Here is a 19,535-nt window from a genome sequence, read left to right as displayed (position 1 = left end):
GTGTCTATGCAATAACTATGATTTATAGTTTCATCTATATGCATACACACATTGTAACTCCCTTTTGGCTGTTTATTAGTATGCACTGCCTATATGTTTTTAACAGATCTGGAAGAAGAGAAACATCTCTTCTTGTATTCTAAAAATATTGGGTTAAATAAGAGACAAAATTATTTCTTAATACTTGAAAGATTATGTCTGAATTAAAAAGTATATTCAGATCCTTACAGTAATTTCTCCCTTTCCATCAAGCAATTACAAAAAACAAAAAAAAATATGTATTGATTTTTATTCAGTTTTTTAAATAATAACTCAAGATGGCAAACATATGTAATACAGTACTGCTTCCTGTTCTTATTTTCCACACAACCACCACCCTGTGAAATGAGTTGGGCAAAGTTCATAACCCCAGAATACCTACTATTATTTCTCTGTTTATATCATTAAGCTTACTTTTTTCTTCTAGCCTATGGGATTATCACAGATTTGCTCTTTTCAAATGGAAAAGTACTTGGAATAATAGTGAGACTGGAAACACAGTTTTCAATGCAATCTTTTCCTTTATTAATTTTCAACTGACACTTGATAGAACTTCAAAATATAGCACAGTTCATATACAAGCAATATCTCCATCCAATTGGGTTGGCAGTTTGGGGGTTCAAGTATTTTCTCCATCACTTCCTGCTTGCATTTTTAAAGATCAATTATTCAGTTGTAGTGGCATATAAATTGAAAGCTGACTTCTATAGTCTATTGTAGATAATTGTTTCTGATGGTCCAAAATCTATCCTTCCTTATAAAGACCTAAGAAATATGGCAATATAACAGACAAACAATTACTGTATCTTGCCTACATTTTCCTGTCCTCAGTCTCTACTATATTTTTCTTCCTTGAGATTTGCTACTCTGACCATTTCCCCCAAATCCTCTCTTTACTTTGGTTTGTTTCTTCTTTTTTCAAGGATCAATTTTTCCTGTGGATTTCATAGCAAATCTCAATTTTAAAATCTGTTTTGTCCTCCATTCTCTTTTTTCTCTGCTGTCTTCCTTAATGGTCTTTGGGCATTTATGCAACCAATAAGTGGCAGATGTGAGTTCTGAAATTAAAGTTTTTATTTTGATTTTTTTTTTACAAAGACAAATCAAAGTTGGACTTGGCTAATACACAGAATGGAGATCCCCTGGGAATGTCATGGCTGTAGGCTAGGTTGGAAAAATGGAGAGAAACATCCTAGAAATCAGCAATAGCAACCCATTTCACTATCATTGCAAAAAAAAAGTACCTACATAAATCCATGAAGTCAGAGCTTGATTTGAGAAAGATTTTATCTTTAGAACAGTTAACTCTTTCATCAGTCACCAGCTGGGTCCAATCAACACTTTTCTTGCAATAACTCAAGGGTATAGCTTAATGGCCTTTAGAGGCATGTTTATAAAGATTAATTAGGCAGGAAAAGAAGTAAACACCTCATGGTATAAATTCTGTTTTAGAGTATCTTTTTTCAAAGCAATGTTATACAGAAAAGAAATGAGAAACTACAAATTAAAGAGCAATGATGCAATCTAATCACAATACAATTTGTTTATAATATTGCCTTTCAATGGGGCTTATTTTGTTGTATGTAGAGAAAATATGCAACATTTTTTTAAAAAAGCTTTGTGGGAATTTGATGAAACTATTTTCTCCAATAGTGAAGCATTTAAGTACAGACTTTCATTGCAATTTCTATACCTTATTTATAATTGGAACTACAATACATACTTATTCATCATATTATCTTGAATTAAGAATCATTGTGCAAAGAGCAAGAAATAATAAGCAAAATAAAATGTAATCCTAACATAACAGAATATGAGACATAGCTGAATCTAGTTTTCAACACCTCATTCATTATACCTCTCTATACCTTTCTAATCTTGCAAGCCATCCATATTTCCATCATGTCCACACATTGATTTATACAATGACCTTTATTCTTTGAACATCTCATATTTCCTAAGGATTTCTTCAAATCATCCAACTGCAAGTTTGCTCTTTCTTACTTCTTAGCCCGTTTACCCTTCTTATGTATTTGAGTTGCGATTACGATCTCATTCTCTCTATATGACACATACACTATATTGCGAAAAGTATTCCCTCACCCATCCACATAATCAGACTCAGTTGTGAGCGAATACTTTTGGCAATATAGTGTATCTTCAATACAAATCTTCCATACTGTTCACTCACTTTAGCATTCAATCTACATGTCAGTATACATGTTGTTACGTGTTTTTATGTTGTATTCCGCCCTGAGTCCTTTGGGAGAAGGGTGACGTATAAGTCCAATAAAACCAAACCAAACTAAACATGACATGCACATTTGTGTATCATCCATTCTTTAACCCGTTACATTCTTCTTAAATAAGCCATTCCCATTACTACTTGTTTCTCCTGAAATATTACTTTCATATAATAAACCCGTAAATTGTTATATATAGCCATTTTGCTTTTTTCAAGACACATAACAAACTGCCCACTACCTTTCTTTCTGCAGGTACACACCTTTCTTCACATTTTAGTAAACATTTTTACAAATGTAGCGCTTGTTCTATTTTTTTCAATTTATGCAAGACTGGAACTGTTCACTTGACTTTCTCTATCAAACACAACTACCTTCATATTTCACATTAATTTTCAGGTCCACACTTTTCCATCACAGTCTTAAGAGTTTGCTGCAAACATTTGGGTTCTCAGACATCACTATGGCATCATCAGCATTAAAAAAATGCGTGGATATTCATGCTTCTGATCCATACACCTCTAATGCTTCTGATCCATACACCTCTAATGTCACAAGTATTTATATATTTATCAATTATGAAGTTTGAATTATTAATATAACAAGTGCTGGTTTTGAAAGGGCCCATTTTTCATTATTATTGAGCTGCCTAACAAACAAAGCTGTCACCTTTACATCTTGTCCATGAGATTTAACTGGCATATTACTCAATCAAACAAGTGATATTTAAATTGATATGAGTTCTGTTGGGAATGGAATATTTAAATACTATGTTCATTTCAGGACAGTAACTGACTATCCCTAGAAAAGACTAAGTCATAACCAAAACCAGTAATCTGAAACACTAAATATAGAACCCTATCCTGTGAACAGTTCTAAAAATAGCTTGATTTCAGACCTAACTACTATCTATAGAATACTGAATAAGCAAAATAATTGCGGAATAATTCCAAGTCTAAAAGTACGTCAGCCTACAATTTAAGCATATGTATTTCTCAGCATTAGAAAGTTAGTGAAACTACTCAACACAGCTTTTAACATAAGATATGCAATTAGTATAATTATAGTTTGAATCATAATTGTGATAGCTACTGTAAATTTGCTGGAAGTCTAGTCAGAATCTAATCTTACTATTAAGAATGCAGAATATTTCCTGGTTGCCATTGTCCCAGGCCAGTGGTGGGCAACCTTTTTTTTCAACTGAGCCAAATCTCGCCAAAACCACGATTGAAATTTATTTGGAGAGCCGCATTTTTAAAACCGAAAATACATAGGATGGTACACTGTTTTTAGTTTCAATAAGTTTTTATTGAGAATATTCTGCATGCAAGTATCCACATAGGTTGGGAGGATACAAATAACACAACTAATAAAACAAAAATGTTAGAACGATATTATTTATCGATAACGTTAAATTCCGTAAAATTTGCCTTACAATGTAGAGAAAATTACATCCTGACAATGACTGACAAGGTCACAACCACTAATGTGAACATTGGCCTTACATTTCCTTGGATAGTTTGAGTAAGTCAGGTTTGTATGTTGTTGATTTTAATTTCATCTCTCTCTCCCACTTTCTTTTTTTCTTTTTCTTTCTCTCTCTCTCTCTGGCTCTTTGACTCTCTCTCCCTCCCTCCCTCTCTGTCTCCCTCTGTCATTTTCTCTGGGTGTCTATCTGTCTGTCTCTCTCTCTCTCCTCCTTCCCCCATCTCTGTCACTCTGTGTGTGTGTGTGTGTCTGTCTGTCTGTCTCTCACTCTGTGTGTGTGTGCGTGTGTCTCTGCCTCTCCCTCTGTCTCTCTCCCCTCCCTTCCTCTCTCTCTGTCACTCTGTGTATGTGGGTGTGTCTGTCTCTCACTCATTCACTTAATCACTCACTCTGTGTGTGTCTCTCTCTCTGTCTGTCTATCTTTCTCTCCCTCCCTCCCCCTCTCTGTCTGTGTGTGTGTGTGTGTGTGTGTCTGTCAGTCTCTCTCTGATTCCCTCCCTCACTCCCTCTCTCTGTTCCTCTCTCTGTCTGTCTGTCTCATTCACACACACACACACACACACACACACACACACACACACACACTGTGGTCACCTTGTTGAGTGTGTTTCAAATGTGATTGGAACACTCAACAAGGTGACCACAGTGTGTGTGTGTGTGTGTGAATGAGACAGACAGACAGAGAGAGGAACAGAGAGAGGGAGTGAGGGAGGGAATCAGAGAGAGACTGACAGAGACGAATCAGAGACGTACTTTTAACTACCTGGCAGCGGCGTTTTGCCTTGGGGGGCTCCTCAGAACTTCCCAAGACTTCGGAGGGAAGTTTACAGCCCTCCCTCGGAACGCTTCGGAGGGAAGCTTCTGCAAAAGCCCGGGCGATTGACAAGAAGTCTCCCAGGCTGTAATTTTTCGAGCTGTGCGCACGCGCCTGTTTTCTACGGCGTGGAGCAGCGGCGAGATTCTGCGCGGCGAGCGATGATTCCAGGGGCCATCCGGGAAGATGAGGAACGCGAGGTGGGACCCTGCCCCCCCACTGATGGCCCCCGGAATCATCGCTCACCGCCCAGAATCTCGCCGCTGCTCCACGCCGTGGAAAACAGGCGCGCGCGTACAGCTCGGCAAATTACAGCCTGGGAGACTTGTCACTCGCAGAAGCTTCCCTCCGAAGCCCGAGAGGAGGGAGGGGTGCGGGCGCCCGGCACACAGAAGAGCCGCATTAAAATGTGTAAAGAGCCACATTTGGCTCGCGAGCCGCGGCTTGCCAACCACTGTCCTAGGCTCATGATGATGAACCTATGGCATGCCTGCCGTAAGTAGCACACAGAGCCATCTCTCCGGGCACACGGAGCCATCACCTGTTGCTCTTCTGGGTTCCGGCGCACCATCCAGCTGGTCTTCACTTATGCGGAAGAGCCAGAAACCAAAAGAGTGGCAGGCCTGGTGCACATGTGCATGCCAGAAAGATAATCTGGTTTCCGGCACACGCATATGCACCAGCCAATTTGGCATGCATGCATGTGAAGACCAGCTAATCAGTGCACATGCATGCGACGGAACCCACAAGAGGAGCCAGAGCAAGGGGAGCAGAGGGCCAGGACTTCCCTCTCTTCCTGCCTGAGCAGGCTTGGCACTGCTGCACGTCCGTGGTCTGGAGCACCTGGCCAGGTCAGCCGCAAGGGGCGGAGGGGCAGTATTTGCTGGCTGGCCAGCTGAACACACTGCCGGCTGCTCCTGCCGCTGCTGGAGGCAGCGGTTTTTGCACTGCTGCTCCCTGGCGGGATGCTGGAGCAGGAAAAGCAGGAGGAACTGCTGTTGGGGAGGTGAGCTGCCCCAGGAGGGCTGGAGGAGAGCGCAGCATGGAAACGCTGCCAAGGGGTAAGAGGCACGCTGGCCAGGAAGTGAACGGGAAGGGGAGGGACTGCACTGGCTTCTTCTCAGTGGCTGGCTGGGGAGGGTGCTTCATCTCAGCAGGAGTTGGGGCACAGGTCTCCCTCTGGCTGACCCCACAACCCCGAGCCCACGGAACACCCATGCCCCTACTTCCGAGGCCGGGAAGGGGCTCCGGCTTTCCAGAGGAGGGAGATGGCCCAAATTTCTCTCCCTGACTGGGGCTGTGGAAATGGGTCATCAATGGCGATGTCCTGCCACCCCAATAGGGGATAGGGAGGTGAGAAGGGAGGCAGGAGGACTGCCAAAAGGCCAGGCGGAGAGCAGGTACCTGGCACACACATGCACTCCAGAAACTGGAACATCATCTGCTTTTCTGGTTTCTGGTGCATGGGTGGCTTTGCGCATGCTTCAGCACTTGTTGCCAAAAAGGATCATGCGCACTCCCATTTTGGCACTCTGTGCTGAAAAGGTTAGCCATTGTCACGATGTTAAAAAGTTTGCTAGACATGAACTGACTGAAACTGACACTGAAGAGTTAAACTGAGAAAGTTTTATTGCGCAGGTCATAAAACAAAGTTATGTGAAAGTGATTTATTGCGCATGCTTCACACATTCCAGAGCTTTCCTTTTGTTCTTTTGTCCGGCTGCCAAGTTGGCAGACGGAGCTTTTATTTTCAAAATGTAACATTTAGTTAACTTTCTGTTTTATTTACTTTTATTATTTTCGTATTAAAGTTTGTTTATTAAATAGAATATACTTCTCAAAGACTTTTATTTCTTTTCTTAACATCTCAAATGATATGCTGAAGGGAATCAGCCCGGTCCATAAACCTCATTTTTCATCAGGGTGTTTTTTCCCCTGACAGCCATCACTGTCATAGGCCATTTATATTCTATTTTTTTGAGACTCACAAACACAAAACTTACAATCTCATACTACAAAAAATGAAACTTAACTTTACATATGCCGCATGATAATTTTGGTGCCTTTGAGTCACTCGTATCTCTAGGTTACTGTCTAGACTGGTCTGTCCAATTTTTTTTGGCAAGGTTTATTGGGAGTAATTTGCCATGGTTTTTGTAGGGTTGAGAAAGTGCCCAGCCCAAAGTCACCCAGTTGGATTTGTACCTAAGATGGAACTGCAACTCCCAGCCTCTACTCTGGCACCTTAACCAATCCCCCAATTCTCCTCAAATGATTATTACTCAGTACTATTCATTAGAACAATTTATAAATAAAATACACTATTTACTTGATATCAGGAAAAGGTAGACTTGAGCAGAAAGGCAATAAACAGAATTATCTGGGAAGAATTTATGATAGTCTACATTTTTTGTAGATAATTAGATCATATAGAGTTGATGAATAAAAGAATCATCTTTGTTCTGAAAACTGATAGCTGGAACAGTTTTTTCAGGACATTGGTAATATTTTCCCCATAGCTACTAACTGATATGTCATCCATTTGTCCACAGCACACTGGTTTAGAAACACTTATTTCAAAATGGATAATCAGGAGCTTTAACGAAATGATTGATAAAATTGATTCCATTAACATGACCTTAAATACGTTCCTTCATTTTTAGCACTGATATGCTTAATGCAGTAAAGTTAAACTTATTTAACTGCAAAATAGTTTTAATACACGAACTGTTGTATTGGCTTCTTTGAAAGTTTATGACGTGGCGAACTACTTTAAAGAACCAGTATTTTGTGATATCTGTCACATTAAAATAAAATTGCTTCAGACACTCTCTTCTCTTTCCTGCTAATCCTTTTGAAATGATCCAGAAAATATTGAAAGAGAAAGCATATGACGACACCTGACAAGGAGTTTACAGAGTCAATATTCTGCTAAGTAATGTGTACTGCATGGCAATGAGTTATTCATCATGCCAAATGCATTTCAAGTAGCATTTCTGGAAAAAGTTACATCTCAATAGTTCCATAGAATACTGATATTAATACCAGAATGAGACAAATTGTTGCACATGCATGGAGGTAGTGCATTTCAATACTCTTGAACTAAATGAAAGTTTAAGCAATTCAATAAATGAAGAGAGGTCTCTTGTTGCATACCACTTCCTTTGATTACTTTTTTTACTCTGTCTTCCTATTATATAAATCTTCTCTTTCTGTTTGGTAACAAAGGAAATGAGGCAATCAGAAACTCACAATTTGGTTGCACTAAATCATCAGAAAAAAACCCAACACAAAACAAAATTGAAATTTGGATACAACAAGCTTTAGTATTGTATCAGAAAGGAAAGACAGAAGTTCCTAGTCAAGAATTCCATGCTAATTGCCAGGATTAGAGGTAGCGAGCAGATCATATTAGAATTATTCAGGTTAATATTTCATGAATTAGTATTGATAAATAAGAAATACAATACTGAGCTTGGTGGATTTTTACATTTTTAGAAGAGAGAATTACATTTAAAATCTATATTATCTGAGAATGATAACCAGCATTAAGCAATTAAGCTCAGATAAATGTGTGTCCTTAATTACATTTAAAATAAGGAACTTGATTCCAAAAAGAGTTGTAGGAAGTTATCACCTAGCCCTCTCCCAGAAAAATGAAATATCCTAGGAAATATTGATAAGGCAGAATATTATATTTTCCTGAATGTGAAAAAGGGAGAAACACATTTTAAACACTAAATTCCTACAGCTTCCTGCCCATCCCTGCTTTGTCAATGGGCCATTAAGAAGGCCAAGCTAGTCCACTTTACATAATAAAGAGTTCTCCTCTTCAGCTGTGATGGGATTAAGGCAGGATAATAAGCCTTTACTCAACTGACCACATGGCATCTGAACTCAATCAAACCTGAATTCAAAACAGCCTAGAGGGTTGCCCCTGCATGGGCCCATGTGAGTCTGGCAACCAATCAGAATACATTTCTTACACAGGAACAGGAAACAGATAGGTGGGGCAGAACAGATTATAAAAATCCCTGCAAGCCCTTCTTCAGTCCTTCTCTTCCCTTCTCTTCTCTTCTCCACCAACATTGAAGCATGTGATCACCTTTGCTGTTCAGGGCTCAGGCCATGTGGTCCTGTCCACCATTAAAACCATCTTTCCAAGCAGCCTCCATGTCTCCAGTGTCTTTTTCCCCACTTGGAGCCGAACCCAGAAGGACATTTCTTCCAACAATTGGCGACCCAGATGGGACTCCAAGCTAGCCTAACAAATGGATATGGCCCAGGTAAGCCTCCCATGCCGGCACAGACCCCATTGAGTCTGTGGGTGGACTTTATCTTGGCCTTAGCCATTTGGATCTAGGCTTTAAAGGGGTTTTGAGTTTGAGCTCAAAGGCTGCCTGGAAAGAAGGTGAGTACCTCTAAATTTTAATTCTCTAAAATTTAATTTTAAAGCATGGGAAATGTGTGTTTGCCTGCGTGTGTGTGACTAGTGTGTGTGAAAATGGATGGAAAAGTGAATGGATTTTTTATTTTTTTGTTGTTGCTGCTGTTTTTGTCCTGTGAGAGAAAAAAGCTAAAGCCCATAAGGAAGTTAGTGAGAAAAAGGGAGGTACGCATACCCGCTCCGACAGCACCCCTCCTGGGTCACTGTGCGGCTGGTCCTCCGGGTCTCTTTCCCCAAGACTTGAAACTGTAAGAAAAGTCCCTGCGTGAAAGGGCGCGAATCAAGAGAAGGTTCCCGCGGTGAGGAACGCGTCAAAAGTCCCTCCGAAGGGCACCCCCAGAAAAGTCCCTCCGAAGGGCACCAATAAGACCCTCCGAAGGGCAAACAGAGAAAGTCCCTTCAAAAGGGCGCGAAAGGTCCTCTAAGGACGCGAAAGTAAAGTGGGGAAATACGAAGTGGCAAACCCGGCTAGGACGAAGTGAACTCACATCTAAACGGGATCATGGGAAGCGGTAGCTCGAGGGTAGCCATGGAAACCCCCCTAGGGGAGTTGTTGGGGGCCTGGGACGAAAAGCAAATGCCCGTCCTGGCCGGAATGAAGAAAAAAAAAGAGCAGATTGTAGAAAATGGGCTTTGCTGAAAGATGATACAGGAAAAACTAATTTGGCTGAAAAGGTACTTAAAAGGAAATGGTGGGATTTCTTTTTTTTTTCTCTTGTCTGTCTCTTTCTCTGTCTTCTATGTAACCACGTGGTTTTTGTTTCTTAAGATTTGTGCCTTCCCCAATTTAACTGAAATTCATGGTGGGAATGATTTTGTTTTTCCCTCTTTGTCTCTGTGTGTGTATGTCTAAGTCTTTGTGCACCCTCAAGGTAATTGTAACTAAGATGTCTCCAATCCAAAAGACAAGAATTTTAAAGTGTTCAAAGAAAGAAAGGAGTAAACTGGCAGAAATTGCCTTCGCTCAGTTTGTTGGGCCTAGAAAACTAACTGAAACTGGGAGAGGTCTTTACTTTGTGTCTGTTCTGGCCAGCAGAAACAGAGTAAAAATATTTTTTTTTCCTTCCTTCCTTGCCTATACCTTAAAGTAACAACCCCGGAAATGTTTGTAAGAAAAGTTTCATCCTTGCATTTATTGTGTGACTAAATGATTTTACCTGTTCATTTCTTTCCTGGAGCATGTGAATCCAGACCCCATTTCTCATCTGTGATATCCCCATAATATTTATCTGTTTATCTGCTGAGTAACTAATGGTTTTATTTTTTCAAACTCTGCCTGCAAGCTATCTACCCCCCCCCCCACGCTCCTCCCTTACCTCTAATCCTCCAACAATGCCTTTTCTGTGGGGGAGGGAACCTTGTTCTCATGTCTTTCAGCCCTAGAAGATTGTACTCTTCAGAAACAAAGGACTGCTAGCTCAAACCATAACTCTCCAATTTGCTGCTGGTGATTGCCTCCTGATAAAACCTGACATGAGGAAAAAAAACTTAGCCAAGCCTGGGACAGACTGCCAAGACTGACTGACCAGCCTTACCACCAAACCAAGCATGCCACCCTAGCAGACATGAAAGAACCCTGAAGGAGATGAAGAAGTAAAGTCCAAAAGACTTTTCAATTCCCAGAAGACAGCTGAAAAGATTATGGGGAGGGTGGAATTTGATAAGTTTTCTTTCTCTGTTTCATTCACAGAAATTTATTATGCTTTCTTTCCTGTCTCATTTATATTGTAATCAGTTTAATGTATTCATGTAAGAATTGTATTTGAGAATGGCTAGCACAGCAAGTTCCGAACACCTTAGATTTCTGGCTGGTGGGAGGGAAATTTTGTCCAAAATGTCTGTATTTTCTGTATTATAGAAGCAGCTACACACACACACACACACACACACACACACACACACACACAGAGGGAGAGAGAGTCCCCATTCAGAACTAGATTGAAACTATCTCCTTGACCCAACTCCACAAAGCATTTCCTAGGTTGATTTTTGTCTTTGCACAAAAGCCTAAACAGTGATATCTCCCTTTTAATCCCATGGGGGAGGGTCAGTTCCCCTCAGGCAATCCCCCCACTTGAAGAGTAGCAAAAAGGATCTTCAAAACTCAAACCCTGTGACTCAATTTTTTTAAAAAAATGATGCTGCCCAGTTGCCCAGTAAAGCAGGACATGTGGTCTCTGATAGGAGTCCCTGGGCTCATTGTGTGTAACTTTAAAAAAAAAATACTAAATAGCTTGTATTGCACACTAGCTAAACTCAATTTGGCCTCACTAAAATAGGAGCCAGGGCAAGTTAAAGAAATCCCTTGGAAATGGGCAGCCTGTACTTCTTTAAAAGGCAGAACAATGGCTGTGAAGTTTTTTTTGGGACTTCTGCTTGCTTGTAGTCTGGAAGCTCACAGAAAGTGATATCAAACACCTGAAAATAATTGGCATGGTAAATTGGATATTGTAAATTTCTTTCCAGAAATTGTGACCTGGTTGCTAAGACCTTCATGGTTGAAAGCTCTCTGGGAGCCACTGAAGGGATCCTTCTGTCTCTTTCAATGCTTTTCCATCAGAAAAATTAAGTTTCCCTGATCTGACCAATTTTATCTTTTGTCAAAAACATGTGCGTTCCACTCACATTTTTTTGAAAAAAAAAAAAGGAGGGATTGTAGGAAGTTATCACCTAGCCCTCTCCCAGAAAAATGAAATATCCTAGGAAATATTGATAAGGCAGAATATTATATTTTCCTGAATGTGAAAAAGGGAGAAACACATTTTAAACACTAAATTCCTACAGCTTCCTGCCCATCCCTGCTTTGTCAATGGGCCATTAAGAAGGCCAAGCTAGTCCACTTTACATAATAAAGAGTTCTCCTCTTCAGCTGTGATGGGATTAAGGCAGGATAATAAGCCTTTACTCAACTGACCACATGGCATCTGAACTCAATCAAACCTGAATTCAAAACAGCCTAGAGGGTTGCCCCTGCATGGGCCCATGTGAGTCTGGCAACCAATCAGAATACATTTCTTACACAGGAACAGGAAACAGATAGGTGGGGCAGAACAGATTATAAAAATCCCTGCAAGCCCTTCTTCAGTCCTTCTCTTCCCTTCTCTTCTCTTCTCCACCAACATTGAAGCATGTGATCACCTTTGCTGTTCAGGGCTCAGGCCATGTGGTCCTGTCCACCATTAAAACCATCTTTCCAAGCAGCCTCCATGTCTCCAGTGTCTTTTTCCCCACTTGGAGCCGAACCCAGAAGGACATTTCTTCCAACAGAGTATTAGTACCTATTCCCATATTTCAAATTCTTAGTCATAGTTTATTTGGATTCAGTGATATATCTTCATCAGCCTCCTATAAAAACTGTTTATTAACTTGCAGTATAAATGTTAAAGTACATAAATAATAATCATTTTAAATAAATCTACTATTTGGAGAAATATTTACTGGCATACCAACAGTTAACAATACCTGTTGCTAGGAAGAAAGATACAGAGGGATAGATACAGACATAAGTGTAGAAATACACATTTATTCATAATCTATAGTTGAAATCACTTTGAAAAGGAAACATCAGGTGTCAATCCCAAATTAAAAGTATTTGTATATAACTTCAAGTTCATAAAGAAGTTAAAATAATTCATGTTTTTACTATCTCTATTTACTAAGCAAACACAAACAACCGTTTGACCATTTGTTTTATTCACATTAAGTCAATATGTTCACCATAGGAACAAATATATCACAGTGGCTGGGTTCGGAGAATACAGTGAGCCACAACCTACTAAATCAACATAATGGCTATGTAGTAGACTAGGAGAAGGCAAACCTCTCTTCTACCCAGCTGTCACCTTCATAAATCCCTCCCTTTCCTGCTGTAAGCATCAATTTAATGCTATTGCACTTCAATTTTTGAAGTGTCCTGACTTTCCGCCACCTTAAGTTAGTCTCTCCACTTCCAGTGAGGCATTGGGAAACTGCTAAAATGGGCAGCTAGCAGCCATTATTTTCATGGGAATGGAAAGTGCAAATGAGAAAGACAAGGAGATGGTGGCAAGGCAAGAAGTTCTGGCAATGAAAAAGCACCAGCCTTTCAGTTACAGAACAACTGCTACAAAATTACTGAGATAGAAATGCAGGATGTGGTGCCCATCTCAATTCATATAGAACAGGTCTTAAGCAATGACTAGATGTATGAATATTACACTATAGAAAATAGTATAATCCTAAATGAAATTGTCAAATTTAAAATCAAAGTATTTTAATATGGAAATATAAACAACTACAAGTTTGAGCACAAATGTAAATGATCACAAATGATTCCTGTGATGCTTCATAGAATTAATGGATTTTTAAAAGTATTTGTGAAGGAGAAATAAAGCTTGAAATTATGCCAAGGACACAAAGATTTGAGAACAAACGAGGAGAGGGGAACGATGAAGACATTCAGATATGGTACATAGCCAAACTAAAGAAAGGTTGTGAAAATAAAGGATGCATTTTATACTCTGAAAAGCCATGATACAAAGAAACAAAAGCCATAATAATTGGCTACTTTATTATGTCTCATCAAAACAAGTTTGTTCCTTTTTAAAAAAAGTGGCTGTTATTCCTGTATAAATGATTGGGAAATGTATGCGCATAGCTTCTTTATAATTGCACAAACATTCCCTCTTGTCTAAACATACACAACCATTATGCAACTCTCTTTCATGCTAAGCAACTTTATGCAAAGCGTAGAAGTGTAAACATATGTTTAAACCATGTGCAAATGTATGTGAACTGAATCTGATTAGGAAGCATCTAACATAGAAACAAGATTCAGCTCTTGCTCAGAGCACAATATAGATTTGTTAATGCTCTTTATTTTTAGAACATACAAAAGCAATATTAAAGTTATTCTGCTACTATACTAAGAAGGACATTTGATTGCCCTTGCATATAATCATGCCATCCTCTTAAGGGATGTGTTGTACAAACCTCTTCTGAATCCATTCTATTAAAAAAGAGTTGCTCATTTAAATTCCCCTCATTTTTGTTTAAATAAAGATAACTTTTAAAATAAGAGTAAACAAGAATGAACATTTCCACCTTTATTTTTAGAGTGGAATGGGGAAACTATCACTTCTCTTCATCCAATGCTGCAAGTTTAATCTCATTTAAATATTTTTTGAAAGAAGTACTTTTTACAAGGTATTTTACATTTTTTCTACCCTTCCTCACTTCCTATTTGAAATAACTGCAAAAGCTTTTTACATTATTTTTACACATCCCCATGTATTTCTTCTCTCCATGTCTAAATATAGACTTTCTATATAAATGCAGCCAAAGTATTTTTTAACCTGTATGCAAAATCCTATAGAGCAGAGGTGTCAAACTGGCGGCCCATAGGCCGGATGCATTACGTGCAGGCCACGCCCACCCCAGCTCTGCGAAGGGGAAAAAAATCATGATACAACACATGACAGCAATGTGATGTGATGAGTTTGACACCCATCCTATAGAGGGAATTACCAGAAAATTAAACAATATGAAAATTCCATAAAATAACAAGAATCAGACTAAAAAATCAGGAGACTGTGATGTCAAATCTCAACTTAATTATGAAAGGCAGCTGGGTGGCTTTGTGCCAGTCACACTATTTCAGCCCAACCCACCTAACAATGTTGTTGTTTTTGCGGGAAAAGAGGAAGAGGAAAGCCACCCCAAGCAATTTGTAAAAACTAAGAATGGCAAGGGACAGATAAAATTAAAAAATAAAATAACATCAACTTCTTTTCTCTACCACATTTTTTAAAAGCCAACAAAATAGTATAAAACAACCAAATAGGTACGGTGACTAAAGATTGTTTTGATGCAGCAAAGGTGTGCACACATGCAATTATGTTCATGCTGCAACAATTTTGTCTGGGGTGACTTTGTAAACTGTTTGACTATAGTTTAACAGATTTTGGGAATTGCTTGTTTTGTGCTTCCAGGAAAGGCCTACAGAGAATTTTGACAAGTGTGAATGTCTAAACTCATTAGAGAATTTTTATAGATGGTTAGACAATAACGTTCTGTAAATCTGATAAAAAATATTTCAAGAATATAATCTTGCTCTCTAACAATTGCAATTCTTTAACGTGGAGTAACAGATAGTGAAGTTAAAGTACAAAACAGAAAATACATTGCCTTCATGATTACATCTTTATTTAATATAGGAAGAAATCAACAGGAACACAACCAGCCCCCACCGCCTCTTCCCAGCTTACATTTTCTAAAAGGTTAGCACCTACGTTTTTTGTCTGTGTGCCCTCGCTGCTTTTTAGCCTTTTGTAGTATTCTACCACTGACCTCCAGACGCAACCCGTCAAAACAACATATCTCCACATCCTAAGGATGCCAACGAGTCTCGGAATTTTTTTAAAGCTGGGAACCGGTAACGAATCCTTTGCTAAATCACAAGGAAAGCTTGGCTGGAATCACAGAGATAATCATAGTTGGAAAGACTTTTTAAGCAGAGGGCATCGCCAGTTCATAAACCTCCCAACAGAGCCATAGCCAGGAGAGGGGAAACAAGGAGGAGGAGGGAGAAGTAGGACTGCTGGCTTGAGAAGTGGGGGGTGGGGGAGGTGGAAGCCTTTAAAAGCTTGGGGCCGGGCCTAGTTAAGGACACGGCGAGGATTCGGTTACCTGCTTCTTCCCGTAGTTGCTGACTCCCCTCCCTCCCCCCCAAAAAAGAGGGAGGCTCGGGAAGTCTTGAGAAACTGATGGCGCGGATTCCTAACCGCCGGGCGGAATTCTTTTGCTCGGGCTGCTGCTTCGCCGAGGAACGCGTAACCAAGGATCCTTCGCAATACCTCTCCACCCCGCAATGTACACACATCCTACGCCTTCCCTCCCCCGAGCGCCTATCCAACCCCCCCCACCCCTCCTCGCTTCCTCTATTCGCGGCACCCTGGCCCACGCCTGGCTGCTCCCAACTGCAGTGCCTGCCCCAGTGTACCCCGCCTCCGCAACCCCGTCCGGCTGACTTCCCTCAGCCCGTGTCCCGCCTGGACACCCTGCTTACCTGCCCGTAGTAGGGCTTCCTGAGCCAGGCCCCCGCAGAGACCCTCTTCGCCATGGCAATGGCATATCCCCGCAGCGGGCTGCAGCAGTCGGAGGGTTTTGGGGTTTTTTTGGTCTCCCGCTGGGGCGGTCGGACGGATGGCCCGACGGCCTGAAGCAAAAGCGGATGAACGACGGGCCGACCGGCGGGCTGCGCTTCGGCTCAGCTCGCGCTGCCAAGAAAGCAGCAAAACGTGCCCGAGCGGGGCGGGCGGCTCCTTTCGCGCCTCTCCGCCCCGCCCCCCTCCCTCCCTTTGGCAACTGTCACAAAGCGCGGCTTTCTCGTGGCCTGAGCCTCAGAGGGGAGGGGCCTCCGAAGAGCAACTCCTCGACCTGAGGGAGGAATGGAAGTATCTCGGCTGCCGCTTCGGCCGACGCGCGAAAACCCGCCTGCGCTTGCCTTTCTGCTCCCCCCTCATTCTCCTCGGATTTAAAAAAAAAAGGGGGGGCCTTCCGGTTCTGGAGGGCGGCTTGGTGGCGCGCCGCCAAGAATTTATCCGGCTGCCTTGCGCCTGCCTCGGCAGCGTCTCTTCAGCCCTCCAGGAAGGGGAGACGGTTGGGAGTGGGGGCCGGTTGGGGGTGGGGGCTCCCTCCCGCCAGCCTGGGAGCGCTGAGCTAAAGCGCTGCCGCTCTGCAGTGGGAGGAATCGTGCCCACCCGAGTCACGAAAACGCGTGGAGTGGGGGGAAACGAATTCCGCTGAAGTGGGGCGAGAGGGTCAGGTCCTTGGGGTTCGTATCTCCGATACTGCTTACACTGGATCCTGAGCTTAACATCGGGTGATGAGCAAGGCAGTGCCATGTGCTGCTGGTGGTAAAGAGGCTCGGGATCCATGCGTGGAGTGGCGTGGGCGTGCTGAAGGTTGCCGGGATGCTCTCTAGCACTTTCTTCTTCTTCACTATTTTTTTTAAAAGATGGTGTGGCAAATGCTATATGTGTGTGCTGTAGTGTAGGTGTATACTGTATAGATAACTCATAATAGTTTAACTTGGTAAGCAAGTTGTGCTTAATTTCAAATAATTTAGTGTCTGGTTGACAGGTAAATATCACTTTGTGATGCTATGTACAAACTGGCTGGTGCTGTTTAAAATGTCAGGTGAAAGGTTTTTTTGTTTTGTTTTAAAGAAGTGTAGGAAGTTATCACCTAGCCCTCTCCCAGAAAAATGAAATATCCTAGGAAATATTGATAAGGCAGAATATTATATTTTCCTGGATGTGAAAAAGGGAGAAACACATTTTAAACACTAAATTCCTACAGCTTCCTGCCCAGCCCCACTTTGTCAATGGGCCATTAAGAAGGCCAAGCTAGTCCACTTTACATAATAAAGAGTTCAGCTCCAGGGGGATGGGTGTAGAGTTCTGGCAGTGACAATGAAGGCATGATAATATAAGCCTTTACTCAACTGACCACATGGCATCTGAACTCAATCAAACCTGGATTCAAAACAGCCTAGAGGGTTGCCCCTGCATGGGCCCATGTGAGTCTGGCAACCAATCAGAATACATTTCTTACACAGGAACAGGAAACAGATAGGTGGGGCAGAACAGATTATAAAAAATCCCTGCAAGCCCTTCTTCAGCCCTTCTCTTCCTTTCCCTTCTCTTCTTCTCCACCAACATTGAAGCATGTGATCACTTTTCTGTTCAGGGCTCAAGCCATGTGGTCCTGTCCACCATTAAACCATCTTTCCAAGCACCCTCCATGTCTCCAGTGTCTTTTTCCCCACTTGGAGCCGAACCCAGAAGGACATTTCTTCCAACAATTGGCACCCCAGATGGGACTCCAAGCTAGCCTAACAAATGGATATGGCCCAGGTAAGCCTCCCATGCCGGCACAGACCCCATTGAGTCTGTGGGTGGACTTTATCTTGGCCTTAGCCATTTGGATCTAGGCTTTAAAGGGGTTTTGAGTTTGAGCTCAAAGGCTGCCTGGAAAGAAGGTGAGTACCTCTAAATTTTAATTCTCTAAAATTTAATTTTAAAGCATGGGAAATGTGTGTATGCCTGCCTGTGTGTGACTAGTTTGTGTGAAAATGGATGGAAAAGTGAATGGATTTTTTATTTTTTGTTGTTGCTGCCGTTTTTGTCCTGTGAGAGAAAAAAGCTAAAGCCCATAAGGAAGTTAGTGAGAAAAAGGGAGGTACGCATACCCGCTCCGACAGCACCCCTCCTGGGTCACTGTGCGGCTGGTCCTCCGGGTCTCTTTCCCCAAGACTTGAAACTGTAAGAAAAGTCCCTGCGTGAAAGGGCGCGAATCGAGAGAAGGTTCCCGCGGCGAGGAACGCGTCAAAAGTCCCTCCGAAGGGCACCCCCAGAAAAGTCCCTCCGAAGGGCACCAGTAAGACCCTCCGAAGGGCAAACAGAGAAAGTCCCTTCAAAAGGGCGCGAAAGGTCCTCTAAGGACGCGAAAGTAAAGTGGGGAAATACGAAGTGGCAAACCCGGCTAGGACGAAGTGAACCCACATCTAAACGGGATCATGGGAAGCGGTAGCTCGAGGGTAGCCATGGAAACCCCCCTAGGGGAGTTGTTGGGGGCCTGGGACGAAAAGCAAATGCCCGTCCTGGCCGGAATGAAGAAAAAAAGAGCAGATTGTAGAAAATGGGCTTTGCTGAAAGATGATACAGGAAAAACTAATTTGGCTGAAAAGGTACTTAAAAAGGAAATGGTGGGATTTCTTTTTTTTTTCTCTTGTCTGTCTCTTTCTCTGTCTTCTATGTAACCACGTGGTTTTTGTTTCTTAAGATTTGTGCCTTCCCCAATTTAACTGAAATTCATGGTGGGAATGATTTTGTTTTTCCCTCTTTGTCTGTCTGTGTGTATATCTAAGTCTTTGTGCACCCTCAAGGTAATTGTAACTAAGATGTCTCCAATCCAAAAGACAAGAATTTTAAAGTGTTCAAAGAAAGAAAGGAGTAAACTGGCAGAAATTGCCTTTGCTCAGTTTGTTGGGCCTAGAAAACTAACTGAAGCTGGGGAGGGTCTTTACTTTGTGTCTGTTCTGGCCAGCAGAAACAGAGTAAAAATATTTTTTTTTCCTTCCTTCCTTGCCTATACCTTAAAGTAACAACCCAGGAAATGTTTGCAAGAAAAGTTTCATCCTTGCATTTATTGTGTGCTTAAATGATTTTACCTGTTCATTTCTTTCCTGAAGCATGTGAATCCAGACCCCATTTCTCATCTTTGATATCACCATAATGTTTATCTGTTTATCTGCTGAGTAACTAATGGTTTTATTTTTCAAACTCTGCCTGCAAGCTATCTACACCCCCCCCACGCCCCTCCCTTACCTCTAATCCTCCAACAATGCCTTTTCTGTGGGGGAGGGAACCTTGTTCTCATGTCTTTCAGCCCTAGAAGATTGTACTCTTCAGGCAGTGGGAATGTCATGTTCCATGAAATTTACCTCGTCTGCCTCCTGAAA

At 41.7% G+C, this 19,535-nt stretch overlaps 1 protein-coding gene across 4 annotated transcripts in view; it reads right to left on the bottom strand.

Annotated features, from left to right (window-relative positions):
• Nucleotides 1-16,336, bottom strand: part of DIPK1A (divergent protein kinase domain 1A) — a 263,262-nt gene extending 246,926 nt beyond the window's left edge. For 2 of the 4 annotated variants that reach the window (XR_014175115.1, XM_081949591.1), the window contains exon 1: nt 15,301-15,395. Coding sequence is in view for 1 of the 4 variants with exons in the window: in XM_081949592.1 (XP_081805718.1) it covers nt 16,077-16,130 (54 nt within the window). In the remaining 3 variants the exon portion in view is untranslated. Of the gene's footprint in view, nt 1-15,300; nt 15,396-15,697; nt 15,792-16,076 lie in introns of those variants that run through there. The other 2 variants (XM_081949592.1, XM_081949593.1) reach the window with 2 other exon arrangements.
• Nucleotides 16,337-19,535: the final 3,199 nt, after the last annotated feature.

This window comes from Natrix helvetica, assembly GCF_964273705.1.
Source record: "Natrix helvetica genome assembly, chromosome: 3".
NCBI classification, from domain to species: Eukaryota; Metazoa; Chordata; class Lepidosauria; order Squamata; family Natricidae; genus Natrix; species Natrix helvetica.
Note: the sequence above shows the minus strand (reverse complement) of the source record. Positions and strands in the feature narration are given on the sequence as shown.